Here is a 15,731-nt window from a genome sequence, read left to right as displayed (position 1 = left end):
AGCAGCACCCACTATTGAGGACATTTCACCACCATGTGCACTCATAACAGCCAGGGAACTACACAACCCAACACACTATGCAAGTTCAAGTATGCTTGAGGGTGAATTTGATTCTGACTTTGACAGGAGGACATCCGTTCCAGTGAAATATCCGGATCACAGTTTCACAATCAGCTAATTAAATGCATGCACACTACAGTCAGAAATTAAATTTGAATTGTGCAGTGGTCACACATGAATAGGTCCACTGCCCCCCACGGGCCACCCGCAGGTGAGTCATGGGAGTGTAAGACCAGGTGATTCGTTTCCGTTTGTACAAGGCAGAAAAATTGAGTTTTTGAGCAGAAAACAACAAAGCCTAAAGCAGCAGAAAATGTTGACACCACGCAGCCAGCAAGTGGTAGAAAATGCTGACCCAACATAACCCACTGCAACAAAGAAAAATACAACAACCAGTTTAGTCAACAGTGGAGGGCTGGAGGATGAACTGGATGAGAACAGAGAGGGGGGAACCAAACCATTCTCCTCTGTAAGGCCTGTTTCCAGCAGTGCAAAAAAAAAAAAGCGTGGGACATGCATGCTGTAATGATTTAAAATAAAACACATCTTACCGGTTTAAACCGAAGGAGTATTTTCGCCAATATTCAATGCAAATGCTGCATTTCATAGTCAAATGAAGGCTGAGAAAAACACAAACATCAGCAAAATCCCACAAGGAGCATCTTGGAGGCCGCTTAAAAAAGTGTAACGCAACAAAAACAGGATTGCAGTGAGCACAACACGTCCCGCAAAACACTCTTGGAGCAGTGAGTCTCGAGGTTTCACGGATTATAGCAATTCAGTCCATGTCAATGTAGATAAGACGACGATGACAATGACAAGAGATGAGGAATTTCTACACCGAGAAATCCATCCTCAAATATTTACAGCAAATCTGAAAAACTGATTGCTGGCATAGAGGAAAGTGAATAATTGCTTACTATATTATTGTGTGCCCTCATACCACATTGGCATACACCCTTTTTTAACACTTATTGACGCATTTCAAATAACAATTGTAATCCAAAATGGATCTACAGCATTATGGAAAGAAACCCTTGACATATTTCACAACACATTTCCCAAAAATAAGTGCAGTGCATTTTCTATTTGGTCTAATAAGGTCACAACACAGCGTTATGTCATTCAACTCTAGCGTATGTCTTGTATCGTCTCTTTTCACTGCGTATGAAAGTATTAGTTTGTCTCTGCAACATAATTTCACAGACAAATTCCCTGCACATTAATTTGACTTAGCAAATAGCATTTCTGAATTTGAAATGCAGCCAGAATGTGTCAAAAGAGTGAAAAGAATCCTGGGCTGTGGATTTCATGTTAACAAATATCTTAATAAGAAGAAAGTAAATGTAATTCTGGTGTGTTTGTTTGTTTGGAGGCGAAATGCTTTTATAAGCCCCTTGAGTTTTTTCATTTTTTTTTTTTCATCTGCATTAATTAGTAATTTGCATCTTTCATTTCTGTCTTTATCATTGTGTTTTATCACTTTGTCTCTATTTTTCACTTTGCAAATAAGCAGAACTAGACAACAATAGAACAAAAATCATTATTTCCCATAATTCACTGCCATACCCCATCATGCAGCCTATCACTACATACATGTGGAAAATGAGGCTCCAGAGCATCAACGTCATCATGAAATGAACATGAAACAAGCAGCAGACGAGGAAACAGTCTCTCTCTGTCTCTCTCAGTACTGTGCTGATTCTCTCACATCACAAGGCAACATCACACCCCTCACTCTGTATCACTGATTGATATAACACAACAATGATTCAATGTAAAGCCAGCTCATAAAAGCTTTTCCATTTGCTGCTTGAAACACTCAGTGTCTGGTAGCTCTTCCCTGGGAAAAGTCCTGTGCTGCAGGGGGAGTGGTGCATTTCACATCTACAGCAGCAGCAACCCAAGTTTGTTCAGTATAAACAGAAGAAGAGCCGGGTGGTCAGCATGAGCAGTGATGGCCACCAAGGTGGAACAGACGAAGAAAAGAGCGCCACCCACAGAAACTCAAACTCCATCATTTCCATCTCAGTCCAAGATGAATAAGCCACAGGTTCAAACTGGTGAGGAGTCATTCAGCAACTGAGCAGTTGTGACATCAAACTGTTTTATCCCAAGAATGAAACATGCATACGGCAAACGTCCACTTCTCCAATGGTGTGTTAGAGTGAGCTCTATAAAGCAACTCAGTGTTTAGATCTGAGAGCTTTTTTCATACTCTGCATTTCATATTACACCGTTCATATTGTTTTTTTGTATCATGGTGACTTTGACCATCTTGTGTCATGTGCAGTATACATGCATACTCTGCAGATCCTTAGAAGAAGTCACGCACTAGAGTGCAGACCTCTGCAAAAGTTGCAGCTAGAAGTTACAGCCCCATTTGTGCTAATCGCTGCCCCTTTCAGCAGTGCTGTTGTCATGAGGCACAGCCAATTTGGCCACTCATTAGAAGTTGCTCAGAGCATTTTGACCCATGACCCATGTCCCACAGGGTTTCACAAAGCTGTGTACATTTCGGAGCTATGGCCCTGTTTACGCTAAGCCCCGCCCTGTTGCCACATCCGTTGTGGCAGATTGGCATGAGAAGGAAATCACTTCTTTGCTGGCCCATGACCAACCTTCCTACCTAATTTTGTGCAAATCCATCCAGAATTTTTTGAGATATGGAAGGACAGACAGACAGACAGAGGCAATCAAATCACCCCAGCTGGTGGTGTCACCTCCCAGGCAGACATAATAAAAAACAAAACAAAACAGACAATTCAATTATGAATGGCGATGAACATTATGCTGCTAGATCAGACTGTTCTGCACCAGCCACAGGCAGCTGGAATAAGAAAATATGCATCTCTGCTTGGAGCGGTGTCCTTCTTCTATGTGGCAGATAATCAAACGTTTGTTCTGAGCCTCTCCTCGTGCTCTACACAGGGCACTTATGATGGAGTATTCTCTTTTTCCTGATTTTCATTTTTAATTAGTTTTGCATTGGGATTGGACTGCTATGTGGCTCCACTGCATTGCTGGACTCTCACATACAGCTGCCACATACTGCTTGACTTGCTGCAAGAATGCACAATGTTGTGTATTGCCTGTTTTGTACATGAGCAACACAGCCTGTTGTGCGCCCTGCCTTCCTGTAAATGTGAGGTCGTTTGTGTGATTACATCACTATGTCAGTTTCAATGTGTTTCTGCTTCCCCAAGAAAAATGCCAGATCATTTACTGTTTTAGACCAAATAAACATGATCAATCTTTATTGCTGAAAAATGTGAAAAAAGTGGCAACGAAAAGCTGGTTGTTGGTGATCCCACATGGCAGCAGGAGGTAACTGAAAAACACAGCATCTGTGACGCTTTAGGCTAAAGGAAATCAGAGAGACGAGAGTGGAAAAAGATCTAACACTGGTGAGTCCGGCTTTCTCGAGACAGACATGCTATTCAAGAAGTGCAATGCAGTGTGTATTGCACTCCTAACTTCTAGCAGAAAGGACACTCTTTGTTACAGACTCATGTTGTGATGTAGGCTGGCATGATGTGTGCATCATGATGAAAATCTATTGAACTGCCTGATGACGCTTTAAAGGACCACAACAGTGATTCTGCATGTTAAGCATATTATCTACAAATGTATATACTTCACTTTTCTGCTAATCTTTTCCCAAGGCAGGCAGTCACATTTTAAAACTCTGATATCATTCTTTCCACTATGATATGAAAATGAACTTTCAGACTTTAAACTTTCTTCACACCAGTATTCCATCACCATAATAAAGTCGTCCACATTAGTTTTCCTAAAAGCAGCAGCACTGTTGTGTTTTGATGACTCAAAATTGGGTGGCGTGAAATGCTTCCTCCGCCAGGGAAAATAGTCCCTGAGGAAACGTTCGCTTTCCACAGCCAATTGTCAGTTCTGTGGTTTATGAATGTTGACGACTTTGTTAGTGGTTTGTGGGTGTTTCAACCAAAAATTCACATTTGAACTGCAAAACTGCAAGAACATTTGTTGTGATGTAAAATGTGGCTATATTGTGGCGAATGAGCCAAAACATTCAAAATCACGGTTATGGTCCTTTAATGGTGACGTGTCCAGGATAAGAAAATCCTCTTGGAAACAGATGAATAAAAATATCTTTTTGCATTCCCGTCTTTAGATATATGAAAACAGAAAAGCATAAAATGTATAGCTGTGTGAAATAATGTTGGAGGATGATAAGATGTGATTTGCTCAAACTCAGCTAGTTTAGGTTTGGTTAGGAGGAGATGTGATTCACATCAAAGAGACAGGAGGACATAAATATATCAGAGTGAGGGAGTGCACCGCTATATAGGCCATGTCTTTAAATATTACACAACTCTCCCTCTCTCTCTCTCTCTCCCTCTCTCTCTCTGTAGCAGGCCATGCTGGAAACCTCCTTCATTCCTAGCCTGCTGATTGTGGACAAACTTAGCTTTCTATTGCTCTCCATTTTTTTTTCTGATTGCCTTCGTTCATGTGTCTCTCTCTCTCACTCACCCTTTCGGTTCAAATTCCTCTTTTTCTCACTGCATTTTCTCTTTCGATTTACATTTCTTGCCCTCCTCCTTCACCTTTCTTTTATCTGACACTTTATCTCTTTCCATCTAGTCCTCATTCACTCTGTCCTTCCTTTTCTCGCTCCATCTCTTATATATGCTACAGAGTCTAACCTCAAATTTCTCTCACCGTCTGCTTTTCTGACTCCCACTGCAGGATTACACAACTCGTCCTCTCTCTGCTCACCGTTTTTACTCTTTTCACCCAGCTGTATGTGGATAACGCTGACCTTAAAACCAGTGACCTTATGGTAAATAAAAAGGTGGAGTATGCATGAAAGTGAGTCAGCGTGATAAATCACCACAAAGCAAGCCACTGCCAAATATAAACAAAGGAAACCAAGTGATGTGCAGAACACAGGCACTAATTTATGCACTAATCTTGTACGACGACTGATTTTCCTTTTGATGTTCCTGTTTTTTTCTGCTCAGCAGCTTTAGGGGTGTCAATCTATAAAACCTGACTCACCCTGCCTCAAGGAGCCGCTAAACCATCTAAAATCGTTCTGTTTGTATGGGTTTTAGTGTCCCAAGATGGTTTATGCTGTTGGAGAAGCTGTTCTGCAGTGAGAGGCATCAAATTCTGGAGGGAATACTGAATCTCTGACATTTCTGGAGTTTTTGGCATGAGAATGGTAAGCTTTCAAGATAGTGAATAGTGGCACAAATTATCAGCAACCAGCACTTTCAATACATAGATACAGACAGGTGACAATTCAAAAGTCTAAACAAGGTGTTGGACCACCATGAGCCGCCATAGATTCTCCAAGTTTCTGGAACCCTCCAGGAGAGATGGGGCTCCATTCTTCTAAAAAAATATTTGCAGTTTTGGTGTCTGTCTAACACATTGGTCCAGAATCTCCCATAAGTGTTCAGCTGGGTTGAGATGTGAGTGTGAAGGCCATAGCAAATGATTGACATCATTTACATCCTGATCAAACCAGTGAGGCCTCGTGTCCTGTGGATGTGGGCGTCTTCATCCTGGAAGAGAGCACTCCCATCAGGATGGAAATGTTTCATCTCAGTGTAACTGTGTTGATTTGATTTGGGAGCCTTCCTTCTAATGGGCCCCCCACAGCGTAACAGATCCAGCAGACCCCCTCACTGTGAGGCTCCAGCATTCAGGCCTGTAGCGTTCTCTTGGTGGACTCGCCCACTTGTCCACAATATGGTGAAGGATGACTCATCACTTTTTTCCACATCTCTGTAGACCAGTGCCACTCAACTCTCAAATGTGCATTTGTCTGTGTAATAAGGGCTTCATGCTCTGCAGCCCTGCTATAACATCCCTCTCTATGTACAGGATCTTTAGGAAGAATGGAGCTCCACCCCTCCAGTAGAGCTCCAGAGACTTGGAGAATCTCTGCCAAGGAGCACTGACGCTGTTCTGGTGGCTCGTGGTGACCCAACACCTTACTAACACGCTTTATGTTAATTTTTACTTTAAATGGTCATCTGTATCTGCACCAGTACAGTCTTCAAATACCAGTCAAACCCCAATCTTGTATACACATTGCCACCAACACAGTCTGCGATTCCTGTTTCCTGTTGAGCAGATCAGACAGGGGATCTCGGCTGATGGCTGAGACATCAACAAGCTTTTCAACTGAGAGAAGCTGGCTGAACTTCAGATTTCCATGTTTCTTTGTTTGCCCACTGATGTGATTTTGTTTCATGAACACCTGGCAAACGGAAGCCGATTCAAGCCAATCAAAACGTACCAGTTCTCTACAGCTTTTACTTGAGTTGAACGGCCAGAATCCATGTTAAAGAATAAAGCTCAAAGAATGGTTGAAATTTTCACTGGAGGTCAATGGTTGTTTGTTTGTTTGTTTGTTTGTTTTAATACCATTTAATTCATTGTTTGCAAGCTATGGCAACACATCCAGAAAATGTAATGTTATGAAAGGCAAAAAAAAAAAAAAAATCAAAGCAGCACAAAACACATGACGTGCCTGTTGAAAGCTTTGCAGTTGCAGACCACTACACAGATGCAATCAGAGCCTCCCACACCGCCTACAATCACTCAGAACAGACACATACACATCGAGCTGAGACAAGACAAGTTGTTTCATGTGTGCACAAGCATTCATGCATGCTAAAACACACATTTCTATTAATTCTTTCACAAAATTAGGAAAGCCCAACTAAGAGTTTAGTTGGGTTTACCATCCACAACATTCCTGCCTATAAAAGCCATGAAAACTGTTTTTAAATGACACCACACAGTGTTTCCCCCCTACCATTGGCACCCAAAAGACCGCCCAAAAGATGAATCACAGATGGACGTCTTGAATTCGGAATTTCAGGCCAAAATATCTGCATTTTACTCAACCTGAGTGAACCTGGCGACAGCAGCGACGATGCTAGAAGCTCTGCTGCTGATGGCAGGGAAGCTCGTCCCGGCCTGAGCACCAGCAGTTCTCCTGTTGGTTCAGGTCCAAATGTTCTGTAATATTGCACACTGATGAAATGCACGCTGACAACTCCCCTTATTTGCAGCTGCAGCTTGCATTGAGTGTGTGGTAAAGTGTGTGTGTGGGTGAGCGATAAAGACAATGGGAGAGAGTGGGGAAGGAGAAAACTACAGGGGGAGAGACATGAACAGAGAGAAAGAGAGAGAGCAAAAGCATGAAAAAAAACAATGAGGCTGTCGCTCAAAACGCTAAAATGTCCTGAACATGCATTGTGCGCTGATCACAAAAATAGAAAATGAAAGAGTACAACCTCCATACATGCACACTGCGCTTGAAGGATGGCAAGCGAGGACAAAGCTTAAGACTACTAACAACAGTGAATTCACACCCGCCCACATACTGTACACACATACACACACAAGTACGGCATTGCAGGCTCATTTAGCCCATTTCTCGGGTGTAATGTAGTGTTTACAACACTCCAGGGACCAGCCTCTCCTCCCAGAGCTGCTCTCCTCTAGGGAGAAAGCAAAAAAAAAAAAAAAAGCAAAAAAAAAAAAAAACAGAAGGAAACACACTTTCATCTATAAAACCATCAACTGCACACTCTTACCTGTCATCATCACCATCATCATTACAATAAATCTGCATCTGGGGGGTGGGGTGTCCTGTTTTGGAGTAAAAAGTGAAGTGATTTTACCATGTGACCCTCAGAGTACAAAGAAAATTTAGTTTCTGTTACATATGAAATTGTTTAGTTGTCATACTCGAATACTGATAAATAGACTGAAAGTGATGAGATTAAAACACAAGGTTAAAAAAATCACTCATACATTTTTATTTATTTTTTTTATTTTCTGGTCTTAGACTGTTTCTAGTTAATGCTCATTTTACTGAGGAAGGGCTATTTTGAAAACCACAGGTCTGAAACGATCAAAATGCACTGCAGCTGAAAGAATTTCAAGGCTACCACCATGTTTGCACTATTATGTAGCATAACCTTCATACTTAGGTTTTACTGTACTTTGTATGCCTTTGACTTAGAAAGCTTGTTTAAGTGTTTTTGTTAGTATCATTTGAATAGAGGCCAATTTATTGTGGTTTAGATAAGTGTCTGTTTTTGAAGTTCTCTGCTTTTGTAAGTTGCTCATCAGTGTTAAGGCACATTTATATTTTACCATTACATACATTTAGACTATAGAAGTCTAATAGTGGGTTATCAGATCGTTTTGTATCAAAAAGTAAATTTTACACAAATGTTTGCATGCATGCCGGCATATTATTATTATACATTTTTACATAGCTCGTTTTCTGTCTGGTTTACGGATATACGATTACAGCTGTTGTACAGGATTGGAGGTGGTGGGGCCAAAAGTGGTAGCCTAAAATCTCTGGTGGCACCCGTGTCATCGTCACAGAAGCCTCCACTGGCACCATCATCATCCTCATCATCACCATATTCCTCACGCCGTCCTTTGCATCATTATCATCGTCACACCTGTCACCATCATTGTCGTCGCAGTCGCTGGCATCACAATCACTGTTGCTGGTGTCATTATTATTCTCATCACTGTCACCATCATCATCATCCCAATCATCCCATCATGCCGCGGGGCGTCTCAAGAGCGGCCAGCTGGCAGGTACATGTAGCTATTTTGAGCAGGTCTCTGTCACTAGGAGAGTTTATACCTCACCTGTCAGACGATGTGTTTCCAGTCCCTTCAAACAGTTTGTCTGTAACGTCGGCCAGAGATCGTGCAGTGATTAAAAGACAGCGGCCTTGGGGTCGAATCCCACCAAATCCAACCTATCGGGTATCTCATCGAAGAAATAACTCAAATACGTGTACCTCTCTCCTCTAAAAACAATGAAACAGACTGAACAGCTTTGCCTCTATCACAAAAAATCTCCACAGCTTCACAGCTTAGATCCCAGAAAAAGGGAGTGCTGTTACTTTTGAAGACAAACCACAAATAATAACAAAATCATGAAAGCAAGACACCATCAAAATGTTGTTTTCTTGTGATTTTGGGAGAAAAACACAACACAGTCAGGCACATTTATACACTGGAGAAACAGATCTTCATGTATGCAGTATCCAACCAGTTGGGCATACACAGATGTGTTTCTAATGGCATCAGTTGCAGAGCAAATTAATTGAGAGTGCTGCCTGAACAACCAGGCCTTATCTCCAACTTCATTAGAAGCTGACACGGGAGCAGTTCATTGTTCAAGGAAGAGTTCACTGACATAACAGGAGAAATACAAGCTGCCTCTGTTGTTTGTTCCTGCAGTGCAGCCTGAGGCCAGTTTTCATCACTACTTCTGTAATCTCCCAGCCGCTCCACAGCGGCCTGCTCCTGCTACACGAGCGCCTGTCATCAGCTCCACCGATCAGAAGTAATGTATTTAACAGAAGAGTCATTCAGTCTCAGCTGATTTGGTTCAAAATGATGCTGCAGCAGTGAATTATGGTATACTACCTGACAGGACCCTGCTAGGACTAACGGCCGCTTCGTTACGAATGCATGCTGCACAACCGAGTTTTGCAGAAGCCCGCAGAACTTTATTTTGAATTCTAGTGGAGATCACAAGGTTTCCAAGGACCCCAAACATGACCCCATTTCCCTGCTGCATTACAGGGAAATGTGTATAAAATGATGCACCAGAATTGTGGCTCTTTTCTGTTTGAGGTGATGCTGCAGCCATAAAACAATGGCATCTTGGCTTTGAATATTTCACTCCATATACGTGTGATGCAGCTCCAATGAGGCGTTGCAACCAGCAGATCCACCATATGGATGTGACACTGACATATGAAAAAAAAAATTACAACTGAAGTGACTTAACAAGAAATTTAAGGGATAATCAGCAGTCAGTGGGTTTTAGGTGCAATGGGATGTTAAGTGTTACCAGTGCTACCAGTCCGTTATCGTATCAATCAAGCAATCAAACAATGCATTAGGATAAATTACCAATTGATGGACATCACAAAAAGATAAGTCAGCAATAACCGTCACTACAACGGTCAAAGCAGCTGACTGTACCTTCCAGCTAAAACTATTATTTCCAAACAACACAAACAGACTGTTAGGCTGTGACCTATTGTGTAAACAGGCAAACAGACAAAGGAAGATGGAGCGGTGAGTCAAACAAAGACTTCAACGCCTCCTTCTCTCCCCTCTCTCTCTCTCTCTGTCTCTCCTTCTGTCTCTCTCTCTCTCTCTCTTCCCTCCCGCCTCTCTTACTCAACGTCTCTCGGCTTCTGTCTGCTCACCAACCATCTGTGTTTTCAGTGCACTCACCTCATTCCACACTTTTTATGTTCTATAGGCTGAAAAATTGAGCCTGTGCATTTCTGTGTCACAGCAGCCACTGAACACTTCACACTGAATTCATGAGAGGGGACACAGGAATGTACCGAGCTTTGGCGGAGTGGACTGTGGATTAATATGCGGCTGCTCACCTGAAAGATTTACACAAACAAACGATATTGGCTACTAGGCTGTACTGAGTTAATAATCTTTCCCTTTTAACAATGTGTGAATCTGCAGGCTAAATTCTAAAAACCACTGACATTTTGTTTATAAAAGGTCAGTCTTCCTACTTTGGATAGCGCTCATTGCCCGTGATCACTCCACATCATGTGTGCTAAAGTGTGAGTATGGAGCACCAGAGCTGATGATTAACCAAGGCATTATTTCGGTGTTTATGTTTTCAATACTTTAACAGGCAGTTTGACCAACAGGCCAACCTCTGAAAAACTCAATGTATTTCTTTGACATTCGACTTTCTATCTCCTGGTGGTCCTTCCATGTTGTGCCAGTGTGCTTAATTTAACAAAGTGTTCTTTACAATGTGGCTACCTGCAATAATTATGTACTATAGCTGAAAATAGACCTTAAAGGGACAGTTCACCCATTTTGAATAAATGTTCTATTATTTCACTTCCCCCCTAGTTGTTCTGTAGTGGTGCTTACTTCCTCTCATTGTTGATGAAAAAATATCACATCTTTCAAAAATATGTGAACTATCCCTTTAAAATTTTTTAAGCTTATGCACGTGTATTGAAGATGGAAGCTTGCCGTCGAAACATGTCAAGGTATGAAAAATAACATCTTTAAATCCACGTGTCTGTGATAAAAGAAAATACCAATAAGTTTATCATAAGTGAAGACATAATGAATCCCATACAATTCTCTCTTTAAAAAAAGATATAAAAAATCAATACCTTTTTCATCATTTCTCCATAGGAAAATAACAATGTGAAGAAAAGGTGCACAGCCCATAGAATAAGCACTGCTAAATGCAGGCAGGTGCTATGGAAACCCGTCTTTGTGTGGAAGCTGCTGTCCTGCTGTCCTCAGGGAGACAAATCACACAATGAAACCTCCTCCATGGAGCTCACATGAAGAGCTACTGCGACTTACAGTATGCTTCATATTAATAACTCAATTCAAAATATTGATTAAGACATTACAGCACAAAAGTTATTTCGGTTACCCTCAGCTCCTTTTTACACTATTAGATATCATGTTGAGTCCAAGCCGGGAGCTATTTCATGATGAAGTGTTGTAATTTAACTTTCTGCTGTATCCATTTTCCCTCAACCTGGCTTGTCTCCTTCCTCTTCAGTTAGTGATTTCCTACATTTCCCAGAACGCCCTTTGATAACCCCCAGAGAGCAGGCGTGAACTTTTTTTTGTATTTGATAACACGTAGGTGGAGAGAGTGATAGCGAGAGCATAATCAGAGAAAGAGTTGGCTGTTGACAAAAAGTGAGTAATGTCCTTTACTCAAAACACAACCTCTCTTGTGGCTGTATTGTATTCTATGCTATTGAGGCTGTCAGTGAAGAAATTGGTCTCTCTGCCTCTTCTGTGATGGATTTCTCCCTGTATGACTGTTGAACCTCAGTGAAAAATGGAGGGTAAAAGAAGCCCTTGCTCTTTGATTCTGAGGGCCTGACACCACAACCTGATGTTTACTGATGATGCGTTAGATAGTTGAAACATTTTCCGCTATCAAACTCCATTGTAGTTGCTCCGGAAATATCTCGTGATGTGACAGTGGCAGCTGTGAAATGATCAAAATGTGTCACCGGGGAGCCTTGCAGAAGGCATCACGACAAACACAAAGAAATGAGCCTCGGCAACATAAGTTACGATGCTGCGTTCCCCTCTGTGTTGTTGCAGAAAGATCTGTGTGTGTGTTTTTCCATGTGACGATTTGGGCAGAGATGTGAGGCACGCACACAAAGATCCGTGTCAACCTGGAAACACATGTTGGAGGGAGAAAAATTTGGTTTTGCTCGTACACGGAACGCACAAAGCCATTTTCGTCCGTGATACGTGAACAAAGAGGAATACAATCACAGCTTGACAGTAAACAGCTTACAGCAGCCCTGATCAAATCCTACAAGTGTGTGGGCTGTATCACGGTGTCCCCTCAGTGTGACTAGTGTGTCTGCTTTGTTCAAACACAACAAGGCAGACGACAGGCAGAGGCTGTTGTCCACAACTTCTCCACTAAAACCTGTGAACCACACAGAGGACGCGCCTGATGATTTACGTTAATAACGATGGACGGCGCGAGTCCTCGTTCTTGCTGAAACTGTCCATTGTCCACAGTCTGCATTCAACACAAAGACCTATCACGTCTTTGTTGTGATTGAGGTAACGCGGCCCCAATGAGGACATCATTGAGCAAAACGGAAAGCTCTTATTAACACCATCTCCTATGATTCATGCAGTCTACTGGATCCAGTGGCTACGTTCTGCACACAAAGAAGCCTGATGCTGTGAAAATCAGAGAACGAACGCAAGACTGAGCGCGTTTTGATTGGCTGGATGTGACTTCACAGGAGACGGCTCCTTAAAAGCATCACATGATATCACTTGGAGATGTTCAAGACAAAACATCCACCAGAATGTAACACCTGCTCTTACAAAAAGATCGCCTGCATGAATGCAAAACTCAATTTTGAGTATTACCAAAGCTATTTTACTATATATAACATCGTAACCTGAAATTATTATCTTTTAGAGGATAGAAATATTCCTGTTTTGTGAATGTTTAATGATGAATTACACAGATGGAAACATTCAAAATGGCTTCATGGCATTTTTGGACTCAACACTTCTGTCTCTCTGCTTTGCATACAGAAGCAGTGTAGATTTGTGTTTGAATGCATTAATCCACACACCATATGCTGCTTACAACTTGGCAACTTGAAAACACTCATCATTTACACAAGTATGATCAGCGTATTTGTTTATGAAAGCCTCCAAAATAATATATCCACCATCAGAAAATGCTGATACCTACTTAGCAAACTGATCACTGCCATGAAAAGCATATCCTGCATTACTATTAAACTTCTGTATCATCTTAAGATCTTTGCATACCAACGAGTCGTGTTCTCAAATATGGAATAATCTTACGTTTGAAATATTGACTGAGGAGTTTCAGGCAGCATTTTCCCCCCACAATGGATATACAAATCTTTGCAACTAAGCCCTTCAAATCTCTAATCCTGTGATGTACTGTACATTTGTAATGCATCCATGTGAGATCCGACAACTACTGTAGGAGGGTTGTGACTTCCCTGCGAAGACAAAGCTCGCTGAAAAACATCCCATCCTTTGTACAGTGCAGCAGCACGGAATAAGCAGCCTCTTCACTCGGCACAGCCACGGGCACTTCCTTTGTCTGAATGAAAGTGTCACCGCCAAGACAAACATCGCTTTCAAAACTGCTTCTCGCCACGTCTCCTAGGGCTTAAAGATTATTGCAAATTTTAGATATACATTATATGAGCCAAGTTTCCAGATGAGGTATCATGCAAAGTCAGCACCTACAAACAAAGGATCTTATTTGTCTCACCCCCAGTTAAAGGAAAATCTCCAGCTAAACCTGTTGAGGCTTAAAAATGATTGAAAACATCATTTAATAATTACACCTTGAGTTTCCCACTGAGTTTCACCGTATGCTGACTATCAACAAAGAACTTTCTGCGTGCCTGCCTGCATCTTGCCTTTGTGTGATGGTGCCACCATGCTTCCAAAACACAGGGACAAAGACTGTGCACGAGTCCAGCTGAAGCACATCTCTGTGTGTACAAATGCCACTGCCTTTCCCTCTTCCCCTCTCTTCCCTTTTTTCTTCTCTTCTCCTCATCCAACTCCTTGCCATTTCCATAAATTATGGAGGGAGGCTATATTTGGACTTGGCTAGGGAAGGGGGTAGCGGAAAAAAAAAAATCTGGAGATGCTTTGTTCAGCACACATGAAAGCAGCGCAGGGGTTTCGTTCAGGTTCACTTCAGTGCTCTTTCCATGCAGTTGATGGAGTACTTACTGAGGCCAGTACCTAGCAGCTATTAAATTGATTCCTTCAATCACCATATAACACACACTGGAAACCGGCAGCAGTCATTTGCCCGAGCTGCTCATCTCTTTATTCTCTTCAAGGCTCCCAGTCCATCATGTGTGTTTCCAATTGCGCACGGGGGATATGAGGATAATATCCTGCGATTTCTTGGAGGCGCTGGCTCACGCATGAATAATATCATGTGTAGTAACACTGCCAATAACCTACAGCCTGTTTTAAGCCCGCTCCAAACGAGGGGTGATAGTGTGTGTCACTGTTCCTGGCATCTCACCATCTTGGACTGCCTCTTTCCCCAGCTAAAAGCCCAAGCACTGGAGAAGCAATTTATGCACATTGTGATTCATATAATAGCCCTTACAGGGAAGCTAAGCGTAAAAGAAAATACTTAACCGGGGAAATTAAAGCCAATGGGCCATTAAGGCACCGTTTGTTCGCAGACTGTAAATTTTATCGGACAAAAGGTGGAAACAGTTTCACCAATCCGACGGTGCGCCTTTTCCAGCGTTTGCAAACAAAGACCACGGCGTGAATTCGCCATAAAGCAAAATAAAGCGGCGGCGCTGCCTTCTTGTTTATCTGTTTTAATTTATTCATTTCACCGACTCATAAATCATGTATTTGTGACTCTCTTTCCGGGGGGTGGGTATCACTTTCGGGCGGGATGAGGGAGAACAGCGAGTCCGGAGACAGGAGCGCATGGAAAACATCCTGAGGAGCGCACGACTCCGCTCCACCTGCGTGCGTTAACACGGACCGCAACTGAACTGAACCGAAAACAAACGGCATGTATGCGCTTCACGGAGCTGATCAAATATGTAGTTCCTCACATTCATGGAACTACAGGGCAGTGATGTCTAAACAAGAAATAAAATCAACATCCCCAATATTCCCATTATAAATAACCCCCCCTTGTGTGTGTTTTGCCTGCTCAGAAGAGGACTCTCATACCTCTACAATGAACGTCTTCTCCTCTCCGCAGACGGAAACGACCCAGAACAAAATGGGAAAGTAGCAGGTTTTCCAACAGAAGCCCGGGAGCCCCGCTTTCCTCCTCCTCTTCAGTCCACCTCCTCCGCCCGTCGCCATGGCTGTGTCCCCGAAATCCCCCCCTCCGCTGTCCGCCGGTGATTTCCAGGCTCCTGCTCCGCTTATTTACCGGGGAAAACAGTCCGCCTGCTCCTGCTTCATCCCCGTGTGTTGTGTTGTCTCTCTCTCCCTCTCACTCTCTCTGCTCTCCTGCTCTCCTGCACAGCGCAGACTCTGTTGGTACAGCGGAACAGCTGGGGAAG

The 15,731-nt window shown here is 42.5% G+C and overlaps 1 protein-coding gene across 1 annotated transcript in view; it reads right to left on the bottom strand.

Moving 5' to 3' along the window:
• The window catches only part of mmp24 (matrix metallopeptidase 24), a 71,449-nt gene extending 55,921 nt beyond the window's left edge, over nucleotides 1–15,528 (bottom strand). The window contains exon 1 of the mRNA XM_030052600.1: nucleotides 15,391–15,528. Within this exon, the coding sequence (XP_029908460.1) occupies nucleotides 15,391–15,528 (138 nt within the window). The remainder of the gene's footprint in view (nucleotides 1–15,390) is intronic.
• Nucleotides 15,529–15,731: the final 203 nt, after the last annotated feature.

This window comes from Myripristis murdjan, chromosome 5 (assembly GCF_902150065.1).
Source record: "Myripristis murdjan chromosome 5, fMyrMur1.1, whole genome shotgun sequence".
In the NCBI taxonomy this organism is placed as follows: domain Eukaryota; kingdom Metazoa; phylum Chordata; class Actinopteri; order Holocentriformes; family Holocentridae; genus Myripristis; species Myripristis murdjan.
The sequence above is the reverse complement of the archived record's forward strand: the minus strand, read 5'-3'. Positions and strand labels throughout refer to the sequence as shown.